General features: G+C 54.1%; 8 protein-coding genes across 8 annotated transcripts; 6 read left to right on the forward strand and 2 right to left on the reverse strand.

Moving 5' to 3' along the window:
* The first annotated feature begins 2,369 nt into the window (after positions 1-2,369).
* C8Q71DRAFT_790873 (uncharacterized protein) lies at positions 2,370-4,080 on the forward strand. Its single transcript, XM_047925325.1, has 4 exons — positions 2,370-2,989; positions 3,058-3,323; positions 3,390-3,596; positions 3,652-4,080. Exons 1-3 carry the CDS (start codon positions 2,535-2,537, stop codon positions 3,593-3,595), a joined length of 927 nt encoding a protein of 308 aa, XP_047772860.1. The 5' UTR covers positions 2,370-2,534; the 3' UTR covers position 3,596; positions 3,652-4,080.
* A 571-nt stretch (positions 4,081-4,651) lies between these two features.
* C8Q71DRAFT_409859 (E1-like protein-activating) lies at positions 4,652-7,265 on the forward strand. Its single transcript, XM_047918385.1, has 9 exons — positions 4,652-4,858; positions 5,002-5,187; positions 5,245-5,681; positions 5,739-5,883; positions 5,939-6,097; positions 6,148-6,462; positions 6,527-6,642; positions 6,698-6,866; positions 6,922-7,265. The coding sequence occupies exons 1-9, from the start codon at positions 4,799-4,801 to the stop codon at positions 7,084-7,086; spliced, it is 1,752 nt and encodes a 583-aa protein (XP_047772861.1). The 5' UTR covers positions 4,652-4,798; the 3' UTR covers positions 7,087-7,265.
* C8Q71DRAFT_911922 (uncharacterized protein) lies at positions 7,095-9,086 on the reverse strand. The gene is made up of 4 exons (XM_047929158.1): positions 8,965-9,086; positions 8,141-8,903; positions 7,810-8,084; positions 7,095-7,744 (listed from the first exon to the last, which is right to left on the reverse strand). Exons 2-4 carry the CDS (start codon positions 8,686-8,688, stop codon positions 7,533-7,535), a joined length of 1,035 nt encoding a protein of 344 aa, XP_047772862.1. The 5' UTR covers positions 8,689-8,903; positions 8,965-9,086; the 3' UTR covers positions 7,095-7,532.
* A 130-nt stretch (positions 9,087-9,216) lies between these two features.
* C8Q71DRAFT_790886 (uncharacterized protein) lies at positions 9,217-10,922 on the forward strand. Its single transcript, XM_047925326.1, has 4 exons — positions 9,217-9,525; positions 9,595-10,207; positions 10,278-10,537; positions 10,597-10,922. Exons 2-4 carry the CDS (start codon positions 9,696-9,698, stop codon positions 10,815-10,817), a joined length of 993 nt encoding a protein of 330 aa, XP_047772863.1. The 5' UTR covers positions 9,217-9,525; positions 9,595-9,695; the 3' UTR covers positions 10,818-10,922.
* Positions 10,923-11,208: 286 nt separating this feature from the next.
* On the forward strand, positions 11,209-12,811 carry C8Q71DRAFT_888885 (uncharacterized protein; the record flags this gene model as incomplete). Its single annotated transcript, XM_047928621.1, has 8 exons — positions 11,209-11,243; positions 11,305-11,452; positions 11,505-11,562; positions 11,635-11,751; positions 11,800-11,918; positions 11,977-12,113; positions 12,169-12,307; positions 12,361-12,811. Coding segments are annotated over 8 exons (774 nt in total), but the record flags the coding sequence as incomplete, so codon positions are not given.
* Positions 12,812-16,189: 3,378 nt separating this feature from the next.
* On the forward strand, positions 16,190-18,338 carry C8Q71DRAFT_410134 (uncharacterized protein). The gene is made up of 4 exons (XM_047918386.1): positions 16,190-16,451; positions 16,509-16,596; positions 16,656-17,754; positions 17,819-18,338. Exons 3-4 carry the CDS (start codon positions 16,672-16,674, stop codon positions 18,239-18,241), a joined length of 1,506 nt encoding a protein of 501 aa, XP_047772865.1. The 5' UTR covers positions 16,190-16,451; positions 16,509-16,596; positions 16,656-16,671; the 3' UTR covers positions 18,242-18,338.
* Positions 18,339-18,435: 97 nt separating this feature from the next.
* C8Q71DRAFT_799760 (NADP-dependent oxidoreductase domain-containing protein) lies at positions 18,436-19,599 on the forward strand (the record flags this gene model as incomplete). The annotated part of the gene is made up of 8 exons (XM_047925912.1): positions 18,436-18,466; positions 18,524-18,628; positions 18,682-18,824; positions 18,889-19,001; positions 19,056-19,137; positions 19,200-19,294; positions 19,354-19,479; positions 19,536-19,599. 8 exons carry the CDS (start codon positions 18,436-18,438, stop codon positions 19,597-19,599), a joined length of 759 nt encoding a protein of 252 aa, XP_047772866.1.
* C8Q71DRAFT_888893 (uncharacterized protein) lies at positions 19,551-21,822 on the reverse strand (the record flags this gene model as incomplete). Its single annotated transcript, XM_047928622.1, has 20 exons — positions 19,551-19,891; positions 19,955-20,038; positions 20,091-20,115; positions 20,175-20,229; positions 20,288-20,315; positions 20,368-20,427; positions 20,481-20,581; positions 20,642-20,684; positions 20,747-20,834; positions 20,888-20,912; positions 20,958-21,001; positions 21,051-21,076; positions 21,125-21,150; positions 21,203-21,220; positions 21,269-21,278; positions 21,336-21,397; positions 21,446-21,482; positions 21,546-21,559; positions 21,616-21,694; positions 21,749-21,822. The coding sequence occupies 20 exons, from the start codon at positions 21,820-21,822 to the stop codon at positions 19,828-19,830; spliced, it is 963 nt and encodes a 320-aa protein (XP_047772867.1). The 3' UTR covers positions 19,551-19,827.
* Positions 21,823-24,644: the final 2,822 nt, after the last annotated feature.

The raw sequence follows: 24,644 nt of genomic DNA on the forward strand, positions 1-24,644 counted from the left end.
AGTGCATATTCCAGCGATCACGCACTTCGGTTTGTACTCCAGTTGTGCTGATCATATGTTGTGTCCCCTAGCGCGTCCTCCACAACGCGATCACCTGTTGAACGAGACATTACATGCAAACAAGCCGTGTCTGTGACTGTACTCACTGTCGCCGCCACCGTATCGTCGCTCAATGACAGCACGATTCAACGCCGCACAAGTTCTGTAGTACGCGAGCATTGAATACGTGAGAGCCTCTCGTGGGTACTATGGGATGCTGTACGTACCGGCATGAAGGGTGACTTGCGACGCGACGCAACTTGAGCCTGTTTAAAGGCCGTTCGTGGACGGTGGTAACTTACTACCATCGAACAGGCATCAAGTCCATGAATGTTCATCACGGCCACGCACCTGCGGTCTGTGGGAGGCGGAGAGACACGAAACGACGGCTAGACGGCGGTGGACATTGGAGTGACTGGACACTGAACAAGTACTGGACGTACAGTGTACGGTACAGTACCGTACTGGACAAGTGCGGGGCTCGAGCCTGTGGTATGTGATTAGGTAAGCATGTTCCCCGGGCCGGAGGACCTTGCCGGGGCGCTTGCTCAATGTTGCGTCCAAGCCGCGTCTCGCTACAGACGTCGACAACATGCAATACATGGATTCACCGCTCGCGCTCAACGTTCGACTGGCTCCCTCTTAGCTCCCTACGATCGCGCGAACAAGAACACGACTTTCTTGCCCTGGAGCGGCGCACCACAAAGGCTGGACACGTCGAACACCACCGTGGACGACTGCTTTCCCCGCCCGTCGTATGTATCACCACCACCAGCTTCAGCGTAATGTCTCTATCCGTTTCTTCGACCACCGTGTCGCTCTACCCGCTAAGTTAAGGGCCTATCGCATCTAAGACATGGACGAGCATCAAGTGAGAGAGCCTTGCTACCCGTGCTTGCCAGGACGCCGGCTATGCAAACGTGGTGTAAGCCATGCCGAAACCCGGCTCGTATCTGCAATGTTACGGTCAACCCATGGCCGTTGACCGCGAACTTGAACAAAGACGGTATGTTGTCTGGACTATGTTTCTCTGCAATCTTGATTATCACCGTGTTTCACTGTTATAGCAGTGAACCCCGAAAATCGCAAGTGTATTCTCGGTGTCTCAGTCATCTCTGGTATTGCTCCGCCTCCCTTTGTCCCGGCTGGGGGCTTCCCCACTCCGGGCGTATCGACCTACAGCTCACGCTCCTGGAGCACTGGGCTCGCTACCACATAAATTTCAGTCTGTCGCTCTCGCAATGGCCAGCTCATTTTTTCTGTTCGAGCTTACGCAAGCGGGTCCGCTGGTCGGTAAGCACCCGAGCAGCTCACGCCTACCTGTGTGTTCGGAACTTACTGACAATCAGTGCCTTGCTAGTCTGGTTTTCACGTCTTATCACGACCATGGCCTTCTCGCGTTCCGCTGCGTCTCACTTTCCTCACCTCTACTCACGACCGACATGCGCTCCTGCAACCTTCTGCGGCCCGTTCTTGTTGTCGCGCTCTGGCAGTTCCCTTGACACTGTAAGCCGGCCTACACATCACGTAGAGTATCGTCCCTAACGACCGTGACTTTCTCCAGCCCGTCTCGCACGGCCTATGCCGACAGTGAACTCCTGTAAAAACGCCACGATGGCAACACTTGGTCGCGCGACGTATTTTCTGACTATTGGAATCGCGACCTCAGCTCGGCTCGTCGAGGCGAAAGCGGGGGCAAGGGCGAAACCGAGGGCGAAGGCGAAAACGAGCAGACAAGAACGGAAACAGAGGCGAACCCGGTGTCCATCTACTTGCCTGAGCTCAAAGGGCCCACGCCGAAACCACACGAGGTTCTAACCTCTGTGCAACGATACGAACCCTGCCCCGGCGGAGAAACCGACCCGCGCGCCAAAGCCACCTGTGCAAGTACAGCAATCCTCATCGGAGCAACCGGGGTTCAATTCGAACGTCTTACCGGGCGTGTGACCGTATTTCCCTTCGCCAAATCAGCCGTAAGGCTACAACAGCCAAAGAAGCCCGTCCCGCGGCCGCTACCGCGGCCCCCGCAGCCCCCTCGAATATGCGTCGCAACTGGAGGTATCCATGTGAGGGTGCAGACTCGGAGGTCCGGGAGAGGGTGTTCCTTGCGCTGTGTCACTTGTACGTACATCATATATTCATATCGATGATGATGATGATGATGATGATGATGAATTCAGAATTTATAAGCCGCAACAAGCGAACACAAACGGTGCTAAGACGCGGCGGGCCCCGGTCCGCGAGGTGCGGGTACCGGTGCCCCTGTCGGGGGTGTGTCTACGGGGTAGAGTAGTATGTAGATGAAGTAATGTACGGGGTTCGTATACCAAGCTGACTGCATGGGTCGTTTCGCCCACCTCAACGAGATCACGCGACCTCAATTCCTCATTACATACTAGTAGCTGCGTCTCGCATCTCGTCTCCAGCTTGAGCATTTTACTATATCCCATAACCTCAATCCTTCACATCATCCTCAACATCTCATTGACTCTAACATGGATTCACGAGACAAGTTGGCGCGGGATGCACTCAAGTCCCAGTTCATGCGTCGTGTTTACCTCGAGCGACCGGATCATGACGACTCGCAAGGCTGTAATGCCGGCTCCCTGTTGCACGACATCGTTGATGTTGCCGACGATTCATATCCGCGACAATTTCATTACTCGCGCGAGACCTACGTATACATTTACGTACTCAAGCTCAGGTCAGACGGGAGCGAAGTGCTCTGCAAGGTGGCTGCAGCATCACTCACGGGAGAGAAGCGCCTAGTCCAAGAAGCTCGGATGTACGAATCCCCGAACACGGCGTCACTCCAGGGCACTGTGATGCCCAAATACCACGGCCTCTTTCAAGGGGATGTGAACAGCTTCTTCAAGGTGACGTGCATGATACTGGAACACTGCGGGAAGCCCTTGTCTCGACCACTTATACACGAAGATTTCGCATTCAGGTACTATCAGCACTCTCCACTCCATAGGGCAGACACTCACGTCTCTTGCACTGTTTTCGTGCCGACAGAGATGCAGTATTGAATGCGTACAGCCAACTACACACGGCGCCAGCCATGCTCGTCAAGGGCGATGCCTCGGAGTACAAATACGAAGATATTGTCCGCAGGGGGAATGGCCAGCCGTGCCTGGTTGATTATGGGTCTTCACGACCGCACAGGGGCGATTGTGATCAACCCAGATTCGACTTCAAAAGTTTCACGCCGATTCCAGGCACAGACCTGTCCTGTGGAGAGATACTCGAAGTCTCTAAAGCTGCTGGGGCATTAATGGATAGTCAGTCACGTCGTTGGCCGAGATAGCCATGTGTCTGCTCACGTCAGAGACTGATATGCACTCTAGATTCTTTCGAAATCAAAGGTATTGGGCCTATGCACTATCATCCGAAGAAAACGATCGCGGATTATTGGAGATCGGCCCGTAGCGAGATGATGGCGCGAGGGTATAACGAAACGGGCGGGCACGAAGTGATACAGAAACACCTCGAAGAATACAAGAACTACCTCAAGGACATGGAGGCTCTTGGAAAGCCGGGGAATGATGAGTGAAGTACGGCTCGATATAAAACTTGCAGACACATGCTTACATCTGATTTTCACCGCAGATGAGACCGCGATCTATGTGCGCCGTACACGCATTACGCATCAGTGATACTTAGTAGAACGAACCGGAGTGAATCGCGTTGAGTACGCACGCTGTACAAATATGACTGAGTCTGTTGCTTCGCATGACCTCGGCCAGCCTGAGTGCCCTCAGGCCGGGAATTAGAGATCGCGTATGCGCTTCGAGGGGCATGAGAAGCATTCGATACAGAACCAATCCGAGTGGGACACAAGTATAAGGCGTTAGACTTGAGCGGCCGAGCGTATAGTACGAACTGCCACACTAGTCTGCATTTACTAACCGCAACAGGACGAAGCTTACACTGGCAGTAGAACGTTCACTGTTCTCTGCCTCTCAGCGAGCTCTATCACGTGCGTGTGGCCCGACGCGTGGGCAACGCGGCTGAGGCTCCCTCATCCATCCTCCTCATCCTCCTCCACCGCTGCCATCCCTCCCACATCTCTACGCCTCGATTCGCGTCGTTGAATACTCAGCTCCAAGTGAACTACTGGGCAAAAGCCATGCCAATAGTCTAGTTCACACCCTTCTCGTCTCTCGCTCAGCCCGCATTCTGGCACGCGCTCACAGACTCTGACGACTCTGTGACAATTCATGGCTCCTATGCTACCGGGCGATCCGTGAAGGATCGCGAGTCTGGCGCCGAGATAGCGCTCGGATGTAACCTGTCTGCTGGTGGCGAGTCGTTCTCGAAGACAGACAAGTGAGTGGCGCCGTTACGGGTTGAAGGTTATCGCTAGAACGGACGCGCGACCCGCGTTATTTCATAGGGCACCTGCGCATTCGGCACAGGTTACCGAGTATTCAAGAATTACAACACCATCGAGGAGTTCAAGGCAGCAGACAAGACCGCGCTCTTCGCCCAGGTCACCGACGAGGTGTGTATCTGTTCGCGTTATGTCTTTTCTCCAGTACCGGCAGACACCACCAGTGTCTGTATGCCGCTGGCACGAAACATGAGCACATGAGAAGCGGGACTCCGTACGAAGTCCAGTCCTAAATCGAAGTCTTCTTGTCATGCCGAGCGACCTGAAAGGTCCTACGAATTGGAGGCGGAATAATCAGTGAAATGCTGTTGGTTACGCGATATATTGACGTGGAGGAGGAAGAGGACGGGAGTCCATGTGAGTATGGCTAGACTGCTGAGACCTGTGATCTCTACCGTCTACTGTATGCCACATGACCTCGAGGTGCGACCTTCACCGCCTAACAGTCCGAGCACAAATGTTGCTCGTTACTTTGACACTTCCCGTGTATTGAATTGATACATGATCAATTCACATTCTTTGATTCCGTAGTTGAGTTGTCCATCGCAAGCTCACGTCGTCACTAGATATGGAAGAGTATCACCGTCGACCATTCGACGGCACAGCTCAACCGCTTCTTGCTTATCACCTTCGCGGATCTCAAGAAATATAAGTACTACTACTGGTTCGCCTTCCCTGCTTTCGTGGCCAAGCCTGCATGGGAGATCCAGGGAGACTGGAGGGCCGCCTCAGACGAGTTCAACGATTCCTTCGTGCGTTCCTCGTTCCTTCGCCCCTTCTTCATGTCCCTTTTGACGGCCCGGTCGTAGCTCTCCGCAATTGAGGCAACGCAACTAGCATCTCCCCGCGCCTTCTTCCTCGTCCGACCAAAGACTGGCAGTGACGAGCCCGAGATCGCACCCGTCGAAGAATACACACAATTCTTCGCCAACGTCGCTCCCGAGCAGCGCACCATTGCCTTCCTCGACCCCTCCGCGACGCCTTCCAACCCCGGCTGGCCCCTCCGCAACCTCCTGACCTACCTCCATACCTTGCACCCCGTGCCATCGTACCGTATTCTATGCTGGCGCGACTCTGAGCGCCCGAATGGCGCGCCGTTCAAGAGCCGCTTTGGCGTTGTGTCCCAGGGTGCGGGCGAAGTCGCGGTGCAGACGGAGAAGCCGACCGCGGTGGGCTGGGAGAAGAACGTGCAGGGCAAACTTGGTCCGCGTGTGGCGGACTTGGCGCCCATGATGGATCCGACGAGGTAAGCCGGCAGTCTAGGCATGAACTGGGATGTTCGCTCATGCGCGTCGCGCGACAGGTTGGCGGACCAGGCTGTGGATCTCAACCTGAAGCTGATGCGATGGCGCATCCTGCCTGCGCTCGACCTTGAGAAGGTTGCGAACACGCGGTGTCTCCTCCTGGGAGCGGGCACGCTCGGGTGCTATGTGGCGCGCACGCTGATGGTCTGTCCACCTAGTAATCCCTTGGACACGTGCTGACGCCGCTTTTGTGCAACAGGGATGGGGCGTTCGCAAGATCACCTTTGTTGACTCTGCCCGCGTGTCGTTCTCGAACCCTGTCCGCCAACCGCTGTTTGAGTTCGACGACTGCCTGAACGGCGGGAAGCCTAAGGCGGCATGCGCTGCTGAGCGGCTGAAGAAGATTTTCCCTGGCGTTGTGAGTAGCTCTCATCCGCGCACTGCGCTCATCACTGACTCCTCCCTCAGAACTCTTCCGGTCATATCCTGAGCATCCCCATGCCGGGCCACCCCATCCCGCCCGCGTCGGTTGAGCAGGCGAAGAAGGACGTGGCGACGCTCGAGAAGCTCATGGACGAGCACGACGTTGTATTCCTCCTTATGGACTCGCGCGAGAGCCGGTGGCTCCCAACCGTGATGGGCGCAGCCAAGGGCAAGGTCGTCATGAACGCCGCGCTCGGGTTCGACACATTCCTCGTCATGCGCCACGGTGTGCGCGCGTCGCTCGCGAAGGGTGATCGACTTGGCTGCTACTACTGCAACGACATCGTTGCGCCTGCGGATGTGCGTACTTTCTCTTGACATGTTGTATCGGTCGACAACGATTCATTGACGTGGGTATATGCAGTCCTTGACGGATCGGACCCTCGACCAGATGTGCACCGTCACTCGACCGGGCCTCGCTTCGATCGCCGCATCCACCGCCGTCGAGCTGCTCGTCTCCCTCCTGCAGCACCCCGACGGGTACGTCCGCTTCCTCTGACCGTGGTCTAATCTTATCTTATACATCGGCGTCTAGCATCAACGCGCCCGCCCCGCCGCCGCAGACTCAAGGGAGCGAGCCTCCGCAGGGCTCCGAAGGCGTGCTGGGCATTGTCCCGCACCAGCTGCGCGGCTTCCTCGCGCAGTTCCGGAACATGCCCATCACTGGCGCTGCCTACGACAGGTGCACCGGGTGCAGCGAGACGGTGGGTCATAATGGCGGTGCGTGCGGCCGGCTTTGTGCTTACGTTCTGAGTATAGGTCATCAAGGCATATGAGACGCAGGGCTTCGAGATGCTCCTCAAGGCATTCAACGAGCAGAAATTCCTCGAGGAGTTGACAGGGCTCGACAAGCTGTACGACGAAGGAGAGGCGGCGCTGGAGGCCGTCGGGTGGAACGATGACGAGGGCGAAGACGACTTCTGACGGATCCAATGACGTGATCAGAAGAGATGAATGAAGGAATGTATTGTTGTACTCATACCCGTCGCAGTGTAACGTTGGCCTACATGTATGCTTGCTATACCCTGTATCGATTGCTCATACACGAGTGGTCGGTACGTCCCGGCTACTCTTCTCTATTACCCGCCCGCTCACATTCTACTACAGTACGAACGTCTCCTGCTCCTCGCTGACACCTGATCCGGCTCAGAATCGTCCAAAAGCTCCACGAAGTCCTTACTCCCAGAGGAGTCCGCCACGCTCGAGGATGAGTCCGCTCACACAAGTCCGACTTCGCGCACGATAAGCGGGAGGTGTGGCAAACCCTAAGCGACCGTGGTACTTGCGGATCACGCTATCATGCACTACCGCACTCGCGTGAGATCGTGCTTCATACATTTGTGAGCTGTGCGTGCGACAGCGGCCGGTGGCTAAATGGATTCCCCCTCCTCCACTTTGTCTAAAGCCATACGTCTCTTGTTGAGCATCTCCTCATACTTCTCAATGACCGACTCTAACAGCGTGAGTGCCTCCTCCTTCGTGTACCTCACGAACCCCTCTTTGTTCCGTTCCCAGTGCTCCTCTAGTGAAATGCCCTGGTAGTAGTATATAGGGCCGGATGCGTCTGGGATATTGAGCATATCTAGAGTGACGAACAATGCTCGATGTGAGTAGTTATCGTTCATGCTAGTCAAGATACACACTGACCTCCTACGAAAACCCACGCATCGTCGGCGACGGCGAGAAGTTCTCCACAAACCAAATCTGAGGTTGGCCAATGTGTCGGAGTCTTGTAATCCTCGAACTCGAATTCGGCGTCATGACATTTACCAATATGCGGACGTGCCCTTGAGAAGTCCACAAGACAAGGCGTGCCATCCGGCCTGCGAATGATGTCTTGATACTTGTAGTCTTCTCTATCCCCCTTGACGAGGTGGATTCGCTCTGAATGCAATTCCTGGAACGCTCTGATTGCTGCTTTTCTGTTGGTATCGTCGAAATCGTCAGTATAATTCAGCATGACGTGTAGAGTCAATACCTGAATGATTCCTTTTGCTCACGCAGACGCCGCGACAACACCTCTCCACAAAATTCCAGCACCATACATGTCACGGTCTGACCCTCCACTGTTCCTTGAAACAGTCCGAAATACTTCGGCATGATGTTGCCATGCAGCGGCTGCGTATTTGGGGCTTCGTAGATTTTAGCCTCGTGTTGTAGGATCTTCACTCCTCCGATGGTCGAGACAGCCATCTTGCAGATTACTGTCCCGCTCTCATCTCGCTTCGCCGACTTCAACTTGTGTAGGTACAGAATGAGGTCCGTGTCATCTGAAGTATGTAGGTGTTTAGGGTACGAATGATCGGTGATGTCAATCAAGTCGTGAAGCATATGAACCCGGGTATCCTGCGAGTCGTCGCGGCCCGCGCCCTGAATGTTGAGGCGGGACATACAGTGGGAGGAGAGCGCCTTTCTGAGGACGATGTCTCGAAGCTCCTCCATGTCTCTGTCAGATGCGCTGTCAGATGCGCTGTCTCGAACCTCCTCCATGTCTCCGACAGATGCGCTGTCTCTAAGCTCTTCCATGTTGTCGTCAGATGCGATGGAGGCTAGCAATAGTGCGAAGTCCTGGAGTAAGATGGTGCAAGACGTGGAAAGCTGCTGGGATACATCTGCGCGTGCAGCGGATTTATATCAGAGTGTGAAGTCGCGTGACCGAAGAACGAAGCGTGTAAGCGGAAACACATCGTACGTATCGAGTCTGTTATTGTCGTCAAACCAACGTCAAACTATCAGAGAAGCTGATTCCGCTCGCACGTGTGAGCGATAGAGACAATTGACGGAAGAATAAGTAGTGCTCACAATAATTAAGGCTTCGCTAGAGTGACTGTTCGTCTTGAACGGCGGCACAACACAGGCCCCAGTAATTGTGTCCCAAACCTGAAACGTGTCCTTATATTGGACTGCCAGTGCTGGACCTCGGTGGACACTGGACAAGCTGCTGAACAGGCAAACGTCCGCTCTCCAGCCAGGATGAGCGTGATTAGGTAAGCGAGTTCCCCGGGCCGGCGAACCTTGCCGGGACGCTTCCTCCGACACCCAACCTGCTTACAAGTTCATCGCTCACTGCAACACTCGACTGTCTCCCTCTTAGCTCCCTACGATCGCACGAAACATCAAACGACAGCCGCCTCCGAAATTACAACAGCAGAGGAGGAGGAAATTAAGTAAAGTAAGCCAAGATCATGGGCGCTTATATCCAGCGAGGCGCCACCGTCGACGTCGCGAGTCCTGCAGACTGACCCTCTGTACATCCACACGACTCACACTCACGAGCACCTAGAGCAGAACACGGACACCGATAAGTCGATCGAACCGCGTGCATGCGAGGCCTATAAAAAGAGTACATCTGCTGTAGAAGAGGTCAGAGCCTCAGTCCCTCAGTACCCCTCGCAGAAATGTGTCGTTCACTGACAACGCGCACTTGAATAGCCCTCGCCGACTCATCCTCTTCCGATACACCCGCCATCTACATTTCACTGGTCATCGAGAAACACTAGCCCTCTCAGCATATACCAACTAGCGTCACTAGTATGCCATTGGGCTGGCGCTTTGAAGACATCATCGAGTTCATGCACGACGTCGCTTCGGGCCGAGAGCTACGTACAATGCTTGACACTACCTCTCGCACCGAGTCGGGTGAGCAGCTACCCTTGCATTTGCACTCTTCTAAGGGCGACTGTCAATGGGACCCGACAAACATCATGATCTACGTGCATCGTCTGAGCGCAGGAGCCACGACGGAGATGCTCCGTTGCGCGGACACTTCTACGAACGACGTGGTATGCAAAGTGGCGTCGACGGAATTAGGCAGGAAGTCGTTGGTGAACGAGGCAAGGATATACGAGGATCCGCGAGTTCTTCACCTTCAAGGGAAAGAGATTCCCATGTTCTACGGTCTATTCGAGGCCAGAACACCGGTCCAACGTTGCGGAGATTCCACGGATACCACTCATATCATGTGTCTCGTGCTCGAGAAATGTGGTAGCACTATCGGCGCCGACGATGACAAGGACGCATTGTTGGTGCAGACTCCGGAGTTCCGGTACGTTGTGCAGACTTAGCAGCTAAGTACTAATGTACTGAATTGAACGGGCTTTGGGGTCTATTCACAGGTTAGCGACAGCACGAGCGTATTGGACTTTACACCAATGCGGTATAAGAAAGGAGTCACCCTATGAGCTCTCTAAGCTCTTCAGGCCCAGCAACATACTCATCAGGGAGGATGGATCTCCTTGTATCATTGACTTCGCCCGTGCCAGCAAACATATTTGCCCATGCGGAGTGAACATTCACCCTGCTGAAAAATGGTACATAGTAAAGGGCTGCGATGAACTCGGATTTATTTGTGACTATGCGAGGATCTGGCCGCCCAGTGAGTTTTATACGAAGCAAAGGATCAGAAGCGCACGAGAAGCTCATACATAATTGCAGGATTTGCGTACATCACAAATAATGACGGAGATATAGTGTACCAATGGCATTATCTTCGCGATCAGGCTGCGGAAGACTATGACCTCGAGGAACTAGGGCTGGAGGACTTGGAGCCAAACGTCGCCTTAGAGATGGTGCAAGCTGCGCTCGAGAAATGTGAAGCACGCTGGGTGAAGTGGGAAACGGATTTTGCGTATGCGTTTGCGACCTGGCAGGCGTAGGGGATAGTTGTGGCAAGTCACGGTACAACGCCTGTACTTAGCCCGAGACAATATTGCCTTCAATCGGGGCATGGCTCTGCATACAATGATGTTCGAATTCACGACGAATAAGCAACGTATGAACTGTACCAGTAATCGCCGCATTGCCCACTAGGATTGCACGACGGTAATACCGGAGACATGTACACCTTGAGGTGCTATTAGAAACAAAACTCCGGCCGCGATTTCATGCAAACATGGGCCTGCTAAGTGCTAGCCATACTGCGACTGCGACAGAATTAGAGGAATATTCCTCCTGCCAGTGACATCGACGCAAGTTGCCGTCTGGGACCTGGGTCGTATCGCCCACCTCAGCGAGATCACGCGACCTCAATTCCTCATTGCTAGTACTAACACACAGCATGGGCGTTCTCGTCAGCGTCGTCAATCGTAAGCACAGCGTACTACTGCTGCATTCTCCCGAACGCGCGTCAAAGCTGCATCGCACGCGCCGTCATCCAGATCGACGAACCGCCGCATGCACTAGTGTTACACGAAGCGCCAGAGCATCCGCATCTCTGTTTGAACTCTGCTGTTCGGTCGGCGTGACGTCGATGGATGTCCGAGCCCTTGGTCGTCCTGCCAAAGTTTGGCGAGTTCTGGCAGTAGTACGGATGAGTTCGCGCAATGACAGTCTCATGCAGGCAGACGAGCCGGCGAGATGTTCGCGTCAGCATGCAGAAAACGAAAAATTCGGAACACATAGGTAATGTCGGGTGCTCTCTAATAGGCGGCCATTTTACCTTCCCTTGTGTGACCGTGCGGTTCCTCCTTCCAGGTTTCATCGAAGCTGCCACTCGCGCGCGTTGCGCCAATCTGAGACAATCTCCCGAAGCTTCTGCAACGACCAACGGAGGCTGGCGAGTGCCGGGAGTCGTACGTGAAGCGTCATACGGTCAGTAGTGTGTAGCGTCGCCGTATGCCATGTAATGACTTGGAACAGACTATGCAGGTCGGACAGCAATACACCCAAGCAACTCACGAAGAGGACGTCCATGCCTCGTCACAGCAAATACCCGCTGCACGACAATGCATGCGGCCTGCGATGACGCGGGCTCGTCGGTCTGTCTCAGGCCGCCCGCAAGCCTGAGTTCGTGATTAACGCTTGTGCGGGATGCAGATCAGAAATCAATATAACACATCCCGCAGACGTTGCGAGCGCTGGGACGTCCGGCGTATAAAAGAGGTACGCTCTCTCCCAACGATCCTCAGCTCATTCTTTCCATTCGAGCTCAACTCAAGTGAGGGTACTGGTTGGTGAGTACAGCAGTGCTCTGGTATCGCGGCCGCAGAAGTTGACCGTGCATACTAGCCCCGCTTTTTGCACGACTGCCGTTCTTTTTGTCACGCACGTCTTAACGAACCACATTCACCATGCGCTACTCAACCGTTTTCTCTGTCCTTGTCGCCGCTGCGACCGCGGCACCGGCTTTGGCACTGCCCATCAGCCTGTGAGAGCCTTCGTTCTATCTTCGTTGTGTTTTACTGACTCGGATTTACACAGCTGGTCCCGCGCAGCAGATGATGAGTCGCTGTACGAGCGCAGTCTGGCGGACGACTTCTGGGCTCGCGATGTGATGCCCAGGGGCCCTCCCCGCCCGCTGCCGCCAACGCCGCAGCCGAAGCCGAAGCCGCGCCCACTTCCCCCGCGCCCTCTCCCCAAGCCGCCTCGGAGTCTGAGCGACTCCGAGTTCGAGGAACGTGACTTTGACGAGGACTCCCTCTTTGAACATTCGTTCGACGACGAGGACATCTTCTGGACCCGCGATGTGATGCCCAGGGGTCCTCCCCGCCCGCTGCCACCAACGCCGCAGCCGAAGCCGAAGCCACGACCTCTTCCTCCCCGCCCGCTCCCCAAGCCGCCACGCAGCTTGGACGAGTTGGAGGAGCTGTTGGCTCGCGAGTTCGAGGATGAGCTGTTTGCGAGGTCGATGGAGATCGACGAGTTGGATTGAGCATTTATGAGGTTGAATGTCTGAAGTCGTACTTAGATTTTCGTGTACGCTTACGCATGTCGCTCGTTGTGTACGCTTGACAGAATACGATGGTATTCGGTGCAAAGTCGGGCAGGTGTTCGGAAACCGTGCGATCCAAGGGCATTGACAGCGATGAAGGTATAATTCAGCGGTCAGTTGTTGAACAAGGAGTGAAAAGGGAGTGGCTAGTGTGAAGGCAACACTTAACAGACTACAAGACCAGTTAAGGACAGCAGTCAATGGAGGGCTTGCAAGGTCTCAAGAGACTGAGAGGGAAGACTCAGCAGGCGTAAGACAAGAGGAGAGACCGATACATTTACAGGGGCATCCAGCCCAGTATATATACACATGAGAGAGTCATCACATGATCGTACAGTAAGCGTAAGTAAGCGTTATGTGTAAGCCTGTAGCAGGATGAGTAAGGCGTACACACGTCGTGTCATGATGATGCAATATAGTGCAATGAGCGAATACATCAGGATGATGTGATATGGCACTATAGATAGAACATGCTGGAAGGCACTGGAAAGGACTGGACAGGCCTAGATCAATGATGTGATCAAGGAATGTGATGGAATATGATGGAACCATGTGGAATGTTCCATACAGGTCTAGAACAAGTCATGTGCTACAGGTCTGGATCAAGTCCATCAAGAATGTACGTAATATGTAGCATAGTAGAACATAAGTCCATAACGGGTAAGGATAAGTCCTATCCCGTGTGATAACACCTGAAATAGTTGAAGTTCAACATCAGTATCTGCGAAGAGGATAGTACCTTGACGTGCTACTGCATGACAACATCATGTTAGTGTACAAATGGCTTGTACGTTCCATTCTATCACCGTCTCTCCTGCCCTCGAAACCATAGTCTAATGCCTCGTACTGGTACTACAGACTGAGTGTCTGCCACTGTTTGTCAACTGCGGCATCCTGAGTGTGCGCATCAGGCTCCTCAACCGGCTCCATTTCAGCATTCGGGGGAGGATTATCGTAGCCTTGGGCTCAGCTCGGACAATTGGCAAGTGGACAGTACATGGAGATATCTACGCGACGTAGCCCCACACTTGGTCGCTGCGGCCATCCCATCCCTCCGCTATGTCTCCGTCTCATGGGGGTACATGATCTCGTGGACCCGCCTGGGTTCCAAGCCAGTCTTTGTGGGCCCGTCGCGGTGGTGGAAGGTTGTCAATGGAGATGCGACGGCATGCCCGGAAGGCGCTCAATCCGTGGAGAACGGTGCCCCAACACTGGTTCAGATAGACGAAACGGAGGGTTTGCGGATCGACGGGCACCTGCGCAGCGATGCGTTCGCGAAGACGCTACGACTTGAAAAGTAAGTAGCCTACGTTCACTCTCCATCCATGTACTTGCTCATGGTGTGACGTGCAGGGAATTCATGTAGTTTCGTGTAACATCTGTTGATACTCAGTCGGGGAAGCTGCACGGCTAAGTGTTCGACTGCGTCGGCGGCTTCTTATGAATACTACAACGTCTTGGGAATGATACAGGTGAAGCGAGTACCTGGGACCTGAGTGGGGTCCATACTCGCTTCGCAAGGAACTCCATATTCCTCTCTTGTGCCTCGTCCGCTCCCAGTACATATTGAAGAGGATGAAGACTTGCTATCTCCATCTCCAAGGCACGCGAGTCGTCGTACGTCGCCTTCGCCTTTGAGCAAAGAACAATAGTGTCCGCCCCGCCATACCGATGAACCTAGGCGGGCAGGAACTGCCGATCTGCGCCTCCGGTAACGCGGGGAGGTAGGCTGCAGCGATATATTCTCACCCCGAGCCGGGCGGCGTGCTATACAGCATGCCATGAGTGGCGAATTCCTCCGCGAGCACTGGATCGTTACAAGGATAGTTCAGCAAGCATGGGGATGCGCGACGACGTAGATGATGCTGAAGCAGTCTCGCACCTTGTCGACCTCCCCCTTGCGCCGATCTCAGACAACCCGCTGGCGCCATCTGCTAGGGGCAGGGTCAACAACGGAGGTAAATGCGTCCATTCTTCATGCGGTGGCTCAGGGGCGAGTCCTCGGCGAGCCGTCGATGGATGGATGGGGCGATGGTCCGCTAAGGCACTTCTGCTGCGCCGATTCTGAACAGGATCCAGGGTCAGCATTCGTTCGGGTCAGCATACGGTCTGCACTGCTGACGTGATTAAAGCTGACATCAACCAGTCAAAGCATTCGTGGCGGGAGCCAGCCGTGGTTGTAAACGACACTCAGTAAGGCGCCCACTATCGCCGAAGGTGAGGCTTGGAAGTCGACCTTCACCGCGAGTGGACTGCGGTCTGCATCATCGTCAGGAGGAGCATACCAGCTCAATATGAATGATGCTCCGTAAAAGGCCACGGGGGTCTATATCTTGTTCGCGATGCTATAGCCACGCGAACGAAGTGCGCTTCCGGGAAGTTTGTATCATGGTTGTTGGGCTCAAGGACAGTAGCAGCTCCTATTGTCAACAGAGGGAGTTCGCGGGCGTGCAAAAGACCCATAAGCACGTACGCATATATCTTCAACACTGATATGTACACCCGCAGTTCGTCGCGATGATGACCTGAACACTGCTAAGTTAGAAGGATGACGCTCGACGCCAGCGTTACGTGACGACTGGTAAGTTCACAATACAACCACACAGCGGTGATACACTGTAGGTGGAACAATGAATCACGACTAATACAACACAGAGTAGCCCGTCACTTACTTCACTCTTCTCATCCCAGCGGTACCACGCGGGCCGTTTAGTCGACCTCCTCCTCCTCGTTGCTGCTCTGAGGTCGCCGCTCAGCCCGCCTGAATCGCTTGTAGCTGTCGCAACGATCGACATCGAGCAGCATCCCGGCGACATGCCGCTGTCCCTCGTCCGTCTGCCTCTCGAAGATCCAGATGTTTGCCTCGCACACGTTCCTGTGTATGAAACCCGCGACGTAGTAGCCCTGATGCGCTAACCGTCGGCCGAAGTGTGAGATGGGGTCGCTTTCAGCGATGTATGCAATCTACGCACCGACTATCGCGCCATACATCGCGAGGACCATCTCCCAAGTTGTGTGGAACTGGCTGATGCGACGCGGGTTCACTTCGACGATGTGAGGCGAGATGCGGCGGAAGCTGGTGGTAGGAGCTGCCTCCATGCGGGGCAAGTCTTGAATATAGCTTGAATCAGGGTGTGAGCAGGATGTAGTTCGTGAATGTCAAGGAAGCCGCATTGGATGAGTGCATTCATATGGTCGCGTACTTCTGTGGCCTGGCGCCTAACAACGGCTTGGGACAAAGGATGCCTGTATTATGTAAGCGAACGCCACATGTGGCTGCGGCACGACGAATGCCTCATATCTAAGTTCGTGCCACGCATTCAATATTACGATGGTACTACTAGCTATCGAAGTTCGTGAGCTGCTCTACGGCCGGTTTTTCGCAGTCGTTTAGGCAACGCATGAGCATCCTGCACCTTTTTCGCCGCGATACCCGTTCGTGGGCGCTGGCGCCTTCATCTCGCCTCAAAATGGAGCGTGTTGAACTGCTCGCACAGGTCACCGTGAACTTTGAGCTCTGCGGCGAGTTTCTCTGTTGCTGTTTGGTCGCCGTCCTGGCGTCTGATTGTATACAGGTTGAGTAAGTGGGAATGGTTTCAGTTTGTCGCACAGACTGGAACTGACGACATTTCACCAGCATTTCCGGAGCGACACGAACCTATATCACACGTTGGCGTTTCTGGAGTCTTTGTCGCGAACTCTTGGAGATTAGGGCGGACCGTCAGGTACGTTTTCACCAATACTCAGAACGCTCTGAGGTGACGTCCTGATTCATTCACCGCAGCGTGACATCTGCGAGGATGGCACCGGGTGCCAATATTCTATCCCTGAACGACGACATCCTCGGGATCATCGTTGCATGGCTTCCACAACGTGACGCCGCAAAGCTAGCGTTGACGTCCCGCGTTGTGAGCACAGCTGCGAGAAGACGCATCCTTTCTTCCCTACAGCTCACAGCGCCGGTCGCAAGCGTCCGGTTTCGCAAGTTCATGCTCGATGAAGACGATGGGTACCGTCTGCAGTGTTTGCGGAAGCTCACCATTCATGATTCGAATGTCCTGTACGAGCCTCCCGACGGCTACACCCCGCTTGCCGACGTCCTCGAACGGGTGCGGAACCTGCAGACTCTCGTGGTTACGTCTGTCGAAGAACATCTGGCCGACCCCAATGGATATATACTCGGCGATGCCATCGCGTCTCTCCGTGATCTGCGCGAACTCGACCTGCGGAGTGTCGACGAGGAAGGCCTAGACCTGTGTAAGAATCTGACCTGCAAGCCCGATGTATTCCGTTTGGAAGCACTATCGTCATCTTTCGCGCCACACGTGCTAGTAGATCGCACCATGCTCTCCGAGCTGAACGTCCTACAAAGGGCATCGGTCATAACCCTTCACGACTTCACATTCGTGGAATTTGGCGATCAAGGCCAGCCGCTATCGCCCCCACCGCTCCCGAAGCCTACTGCCTTGTGGCCCAGTGCAAAGACCCTACGTCTCAGAAACATGGATCCTATGCCCGTCGTGGCGCTTTGTCCGAATCTAGCGTGTCTGCACCTTGCGGCTGTGATGCTGTGCCACGATGGCGGGGACTTCTACCCCAGTGACGTGCACAACCCATACAGCATCACCGATACCCTGGAACCTCAAGTTACAGCGCGCCTGCGTGTCTTCGACGTCTTCGTCGACAACGAGGAGTCCCGACTGACCAAGACGATCGTCACGATCGTCCGCGCGACATATCCGCGCGCGTTCTCAACTCAATTCCACTATTGCGACACGGGTCTCTGGGGGCAGCTCGCGAGCCTCGCGAAGCGTCCCGATTCGAGGCTCCGCTATCTCGACGTGCTCTTGCACGAAAACACCACCCTCGCGCAGAAGTGGCTGGTACGTCTGGCAGCACCGCTCTCGTTCTGCTACCCACCTCATTTGCGTCCTGTTTCTGCCACAGGACGAGTGCCTCCCGCAGTTCTCCGACTGCGGCATCCTCTGCGTACGCATCAGGCTCGTCGAGAGCATCGGCAACACCATAACCGAGCAGGAGTGGCAATCTCTCGAGGCCCACTCGGACGACTGGGACGCAGAGAGCGATTGGGAAGAGCTCCGGGACACCGCTCCCGAGCTCATCTTGCATGCAATTCCGTCCCTCCGCTATGTTTCCGTGTCGCCCGGTTACATGATGGAGGACCGGAACGGGCATGACGAGCCGGCTTTCGTGGGGTGGACGCAGTGGTGGCGCGTTCCGAGCGGCAACTCGGAGACAGCCTCTGAGGATGGCCAAGCTACGACCGGCCTGGTGCAAATCGACGCGGGAGAGGGCTGGCGAATTCACGCATACATGCGCAGCGAGGCGTTTCAAGAAGGGAACATATAGTCGATGCATCCGTCGCCGACCTTCCACGCCGACGTCACGAACGTGCGAGTTGGGAGAGTGTGGCGAAAGTGTATTTATAGTTTTCGTGGGACTTGTGAACGACATTGCCAAATCTTGGTCATGCTCAATGATAGAACGGTGTAACCCAGGCTACTGTGCTTCGTCAGCCCTCTCAGACGACTGCTCTTGCCAGTATGCCTTGGGATGCGATCAAGCTGAATGATGGTGTGTAAGAGACAGCGTATTGCGTGGTTGATTGAGGCTGACACAAGCGACTCCCAGGAACCGAGATTCCGAGTATCGCGTTCGGAACGTGGAAGCTCGGAAATGGTCAGACTACAATCGACAGGGTCAACCAAGCTCTCGAAGTCGGCTTCACGCATATCGGTTTGGATCTCATACCTCAACAGTTGCAGGCTCGTGTTAATGCAGGGGCACAGACTCTGCGCAGGTATACAGGAATGAGAAGGAGGCTGGTGCTGCCTTGAGGGCAAGCGGGCTCAAGCGCGGAGACGTCTACATCACGACGAAGTACTCTGGTCGGGCGGACATCGAGACCTCTATTCGCAACAGCTGCGACTTCGTAAGCCTTCACATGCAACCGACGCGGCTCGTCCGCCAAATGAGATGACTCATCGTGACCGTAGCTGGGCGTTGAGTACGTCGATCTCTACCTCATTCATGGCCCTGATCTTGCCGTCCCCGACATCCCGACTATGTGGGCCAAGATGGAGAAGATCAAGGAAGGCGGGCTTGCCAAGTGAAGAGGTCCAACTCACCTTTGTTTGCTTGTCGCTCACCAATGAACGGTTAGGAGCATCGGAGTGAGCAACTTCAACGTGCAAGAACTGCGTACCCTGCTCGCATCCGCGAGGATCAAACCTGTCGCGAACCAGGCGAGTCGAAACACAAGGACTTCGGGACCTGACGAAGCCATCATAGTTCACATCTGCCGCAGATTCTCTTCCACCCCTACGTCCTTGCTCACCAAGCGCCCATTGTCGCGTTCGGCATGAGACACGGCATAGTGTCAGAGGCTTATAGAGTCCTAATGTGCGTCTCGCGTCACCTAGTGTCTACCGTTGGACTCGACGGCTAGATGCACAATTCAGCCCGATCACACGTCGTTCTGGAGGACCGCTCGACGCACCTCTCCGTGGCATCTGCCAGCGCCTTGGTGCAGAACCTGAACATGTACTCCTCGCGTGGGCAAAGGCCAAGGGCGTTGTTATTGTCACGTATGTTATGCTTCTGACTGTTCCGCGGCTCTTCCTTACCGTCTTCTGCGTGACAGATCGAGTACGAAGAAGGAGCGGCTACAAGGCTATCTCAAAGCTGGCGACCTCGGTATGTCCTAGTTGTGTCTTCAAGCTGATGTCATCTACGCACGCTCACGCGACTTTGACCTGCTCGCCTTGCACAGAACTGACTACGGCTGATATCGAGGCGATCGATACTGCTGGTCTAGCCGGTGGTTTACAATGAATAGCGATGAGCCGTCATCACCTATGTACAACATGCTCGCGTCCTGTGATCTTACATGCTGAATGTCTAGAATCTGCTGCGCTCTACTGTATGCCTAGCGCTTACTTCTCCTTACTTGCATCGTCTCGTAGCTGCTTGGGCACTGAGTCGTCCACTGAGTCGTCTCTGTATATCGTTGAGCGAAATATGAGCGATTTAGTCAGTCAGAATTTGCATATGTTCACGTACCCGGCTGTGAACGACCCGGAAGGAGCATCGAAGCTGCTCAGCTGACTAGTGATCAGGTCACCTCTGCCGGAACGGCTGTTCAGCCTGAAGATGTAGTTAGATACGTGGATCTGACTAGCTTTCTGTAGATACACACGATGCGAGGGCACAATTGACGTTCACTGGAGAAGTGGGGCTTTATATCAGCTAATTGTCGTGTAACTTGGACTGAACGACTGACGGGTGCCGGCAAAGCAGTAGATGCCATCAAGCGCCTGCGTACCGTTGGGCTTGTACTGTGGCGCCAGGTGAGTTTCAGGCCGAGAGAGTGAACTAGCGAGAGAGCGCACTTACTGTGACTATCACGAGCAATTGGATGACACTACGATTAGATGGTGAGCATGAATTCCAACATGACCCAACTGGTGTCTTACAAGAGCAAGATGCCGCGATTGATGGTGAACGCCATAAGCTTGAAAATGATATTTTCCGTGCTATGTGGTCTCGTCATGGATCGCACGTATGTTGCGCAGGGACAGACACTCACGGTTCGTACCCCGTCCGAGCACGATGGAAGATGAAACAGAGCGCGGCGGTGATGTATACATCGACAGCGACGGCCGTGTATCCCTCGATTCTGCCTGATACCTGACATGAAAGGAAAGGGCGGTCAAGATCACGCGGACGGTAGATCGAGCGATGTCATACCTCGACACGTTGGATGGCTTCGACGTCGTTGATACTCGTGAGTCTGAAGAGAAAGAGACAGCAACGTTATGTGTCTGCAAGTGTCACGTAGGCAGAAGAACGGACATATCGTGAGCTGCGACTTCGAAAATAGCAGATTCAGTGAAAAATCGCTTCCACACGGTGTCCGGTAAGGGCTCACCGAGTCCGCATGCTGGATTTCATGGGTTAGGGATGCTCGACTACGAGTACAAATGCAGTACACACCCAGGGAGATGATGGCAAGCGCAATCTGTACGTCGTGAGTAATAGGGTCTGAACTGCAAGAGACACTCACCCCTACTCCTGCGACGTAGTTCTGGTACCAGCGACCACTTAACACTATGTAGTGTTCAGTTCTGGTGTGTAACTGTGTACGATGGACACTTACATGCCCATATATTACGGATGTAGAGACTGTCGAGGGTAAGAATATGAGATGATGAAGAGTGAATCATAGCTCACCCTTGAACGAGGAAGACGCATGACGTCTACTAGATATTTAGACGCTGTCCGTGGAGATAAGAACAACGGCGGGCTCACGGATATAATGAAGTGAACCTTGCCGCCGTTCAGCACAAGAGTACTAGCAAGTCAAGGGATACATACCGTATACGACCTGCAATAAATGTGTTCATTAGTATGATATGGTTGTATACAGGCGGTGAATACTCACATGGGAAGCAGCAACAAGATGGAGGCATCGGAGTGGTGGTTGGCGAACCAATACCACAGTAACTATGGTTTATGGTGAGATACGCTCAGACTGAGAGAGGACTAGAGAACCTGAGCGTGGAGAAACGCTTTCACGCTGTCCAAGAGTCTTCCGACGCATAACACTGTTGTTGAGTTGCGCTTTCGCACACGGCGAGTGTCCATGACTCACAAAAGAATGGTTACCTGTGGATGTGCCAAGTCGGTGAGTCAATGAAGGAGAGTATCACTCATATGCTTACCAGACCCTTTAAGACACGCCCATCGCGAGGAAACTGGAGAAAGTAGTGAATGGTTTGCCCCAGGGTTCCTCCGAAGAAACTATTGGGAAAGGTCAGAGGAGGCACCGGGAGAACATACGAATCCTGCATTTACATGAAGCAGAGGAGCATCCCGACCACAGTAGACGTGAACGCATCGGTCGCGTTCATGTCTTCGCTAGTGATCATGTTGGCAATGAGCGTCAGCACGAGTCGACGCGAGCAAGCCAACTTCGCCACCTTGTTTATAACCTATGCACGCGCTCGCTGGCGCGGCAGCTGAGAACAAGTTGCTTCCGGAGGTGAGACAGATCCTCTCGAGCGTATCACGGCGGCCTCGCTCCTGGCAAGGTGCGGATTGGTTGGCAATGGGAGGGGGCCTCATACGCTGCAGGATGAGTGAGAAATATAGCAATTCCGGGCTACCAGATGCTCCGGCCACCGCACACGCTTGATCCCGAGAACAACTGTCTCTGCGCTTCCCTTCTCTCGATCAAGATGCAGGAGCGGTGTGCTCCTCCGGGAAGCAGTCGAACGCGAGGAGCAGGGACACAGTAGGTGTCCGTTGGGTGACAAATGCATGTCTATAAGTCACGGGGACGAGGTTCTGCGAGTGTGAGCATGTATAAGCTCCCTTGTGGACCGAACACCAGGATGTCAGACGGCGGAAAATTGCCAGCGAACAGATTGTCACTAGTGCTTACCGGGACTTGTGTCGTGAGGCCGAGGCCCAGGTATGCTATGCACAGTCCGTGTGCGAGAGTGTTCACCAGGAGCAACGGATACGACCCATTGCAGACCTATCAATCGGTAAGTGTAAGTTGCATAGACCACGGGGGTACCGTTGTACGTTAACCTACCCAGCGGAGTTATCCCTTCGAATCGAAGACACGAATACTCACCAAGCGTGGAATTACGTTACGTCTGTCGTAAGGCTGCTGGAGCCATGTCCTGTTCGCAGTGACGAGCCCGCTTACTGCGACTCGGCCCTCTCGCGGTGATGGACACTGGAGTCGACCTCCGGCCTGAGGTATGCCGGGACGTGTGAGCATACGACGTGAAGTGCTAAGGGAGATAGAAATGAGATGCATTCCCACCCAGTGCATCAAGAATGCTCTCGATCAACCCGAGGATGCTCCTCGTAATAAGAGCCGGCGAAGCATCACGGATATAGAGGTCGCCTATGAACGGATACTAGTCCATGAGGGCTGCGGACACAAAACAGAATGGGGATGAAAATATTGCTCCATCTGAACTGTGTAGATGCACCGGCTCGTGGCGCAGAGAAGTATCTATGCAATCATGTCAGACAGCCGGTATACGAGGCTCGCAAAGTGAATCGCCCACCTTGCTCGGTACTTTGCACATCAGTAGGCAATTGAGCAGATCTTGCAGCCAACTCTTTCGGACGTACATTGGGCTCAATGTTCGCTAGTCCGACCTGTAACATAAGTCTGTAGCAGTAGGCTTGATGGAGCGTATACGCACTAATACTGATTATCAAGCCCGCATTCATCTCCTCAATGTCTTCAATCTCCGGTTAGAAGTTGAGGGTCGAGGTACTCAGTCGCTGTCGGTTACAGCAGGTCGACGACACTTGAATGGTGTTGTATTGTTCTGAAGACTGAAGGCACTGCGTAGGTTGCTATATATGACTGTCGTGACGGTGCCGAGCTCCCTGTCGGTCGGCTAATGCCGAAAGCAGCTGGCGGAGCCTTAATACCAATCCCGCTCGGCGCTCGCTAACTCAACTTCGACTGCTTGAAACTTACCATGTAATCTGAACTGCGATGGCACTTCTACGGAATTCCCGACAATAACAGTGATCACTCGGAGGATAGTGGACATCCAGACGGGTACGTGTGGAACACGAGTAAGTACAAGTTTCATGTACCCACGGTCCCACTCTCCTGCAGGCCTTGCCCTCGTGAATTGGCCATTACATCCAGGCTGAGCCTCGTCATTAGACGGAGTATGTGAATACATCATGAGTGACAATTCCAGCGATGACAAGATGGAAGTCGTCCGTGTTATGATTTTTTAGATTTCATCCCCTCGGCATCCGGCGCCCCCGTCGAATACTGTTGCTTCGCTTACTGGTCATAAACACGGCTTCAAGTGTAATCACATTTGCGCTTCAGATGCAGCGCACATTGTTTAGTTGACAAAGCGTAACACACTGCCAAGGCGCTACGCGAAGAAGTTTGGTACGATCAGGATCTGGAGAGCAGCCGGAATCTGCCGATCCGGGCGATGATTCGGAGTCTGGGACTCTGGGTAAGTACTGTAACACTGAACAGTACTCAGTCCGTGCGCTCAAGACTGGTTCAAGATTCCGTTATACCGCAATACCGACTTGCTGATAGTGAGTCCTGCTTCCACAAATCCTTGACTATACTTGGACTATACACTAATAAGCATACGCTCACAGTGTCTACACTCGTTCCTAGGCTGGCGTCGTGTACTGACAGGCTAGAGACGAATGATTGTCTCCTTATGCCATTCTGGAGTCGCTCCGCGTGTATACAGCCTCCTGAGGAAAGATGTAGTCCAAGAAATATCCTCGTGCGGTGAGTGTATGTATTCACGGTAAGCCCCGTTTTGATGAGCTATACTTATCTCCTCGGCATCACGGAAAGTGCCCCGGTGCGGCTGTGAAGGTCCGCACGGTATGTCATCCCTCCCTCCACGCCTGACAAGAGCTCAATCTGTGCAGGCACTCCATTTGCTCATTCCTTCATATCGGGCTCGCACGTTGTCAGGGACCCTGCCTGTAATGTCTTTCGGAAGCATCGCAAGAAGGCGATGCCGTGGCTCGATATCGTATGTACCCATTTTTCTGTGAGAAATAGATGTGATGCAGCCATACCAGAGGATGATGCTCTCACCAGATGGATCAGGAAGTCGGTGTGCTTTTCTTTCGGCGACAGGATGTCGCACATTACTCGAAGCTCGCTGGGTATGTCAATAAATCCGGACACGTAGCAGCTGAAGAATCGACGAGCGCGTGC

The sequence above is a fragment of the Rhodofomes roseus genome (genome assembly GCF_022264815.1).
Source record: "Rhodofomes roseus strain CIRM-BRFM 1785 chromosome Unknown C8Q71scaffold_39, whole genome shotgun sequence".
NCBI lineage: Eukaryota > Fungi > Basidiomycota > Agaricomycetes > Polyporales > Fomitopsidaceae > Rhodofomes > Rhodofomes roseus.

Excerpts from the sequence above, each read along its gene's own strand:
- C8Q71DRAFT_790873 (XM_047925325.1), top strand. The coding sequence starts at position 2,535 with ATGGATTCACGAGACAAGTTGGCGCGGGATGCACTCAAGTCCCAGTTC. Across the intron at positions 2,990-3,057 it reads CACGAAGATTTCGCATTCAG|AGATGCAGTATTGAATGCGT; the intron begins GTACTATCAGCA and ends TCGTGCCGACAG. Across the intron at positions 3,324-3,389 it reads TGCTGGGGCATTAATGGATA|ATTCTTTCGAAATCAAAGGT; the intron begins GTCAGTCACGTC and ends TATGCACTCTAG.
- C8Q71DRAFT_409859 (XM_047918385.1), top strand. The coding sequence starts at position 4,799 with ATGGCTAGACTGCTGAGACCTGTGATCTCTACCGTCTACTGTATGCCA. Across the intron at positions 5,884-5,938 it reads ATGTGGCGCGCACGCTGATG|GGATGGGGCGTTCGCAAGAT; the intron begins GTCTGTCCACCT and ends TTTGTGCAACAG. Across the intron at positions 6,643-6,697 it reads CTCCTGCAGCACCCCGACGG|CATCAACGCGCCCGCCCCGC; the intron begins GTACGTCCGCTT and ends ATCGGCGTCTAG.
- C8Q71DRAFT_911922 (XM_047929158.1), bottom strand. The coding sequence starts at position 8,688 with ATGGAAGAGCTTAGAGACAGCGCATCTGTCGGAGACATGGAGGAGGTT. Across the intron at positions 8,085-8,140 it reads GAGCAAAAGGAATCATTCAG|AAAAGCAGCAATCAGAGCGT; the intron begins GTATTGACTCTA and ends CGATACCAACAG. Across the intron at positions 7,745-7,809 it reads TGCGTGGGTTTTCGTAGGAG|ATATGCTCAATATCCCAGAC; the intron begins GTCAGTGTGTAT and ends TCGTCACTCTAG.
- C8Q71DRAFT_790886 (XM_047925326.1), top strand. The coding sequence starts at position 9,696 with ATGCCATTGGGCTGGCGCTTTGAAGACATCATCGAGTTCATGCACGAC. Across the intron at positions 10,208-10,277 it reads GTGCAGACTCCGGAGTTCCG|GTTAGCGACAGCACGAGCGT; the intron begins GTACGTTGTGCA and ends GTCTATTCACAG. Across the intron at positions 10,538-10,596 it reads TGCGAGGATCTGGCCGCCCA|GATTTGCGTACATCACAAAT; the intron begins GTGAGTTTTATA and ends ACATAATTGCAG.
- C8Q71DRAFT_410134 (XM_047918386.1), top strand. The coding sequence starts at position 16,672 with ATGGCACCGGGTGCCAATATTCTATCCCTGAACGACGACATCCTCGGG. Across the intron at positions 17,755-17,818 it reads CCCTCGCGCAGAAGTGGCTG|GACGAGTGCCTCCCGCAGTT; the intron begins GTACGTCTGGCA and ends TTTCTGCCACAG.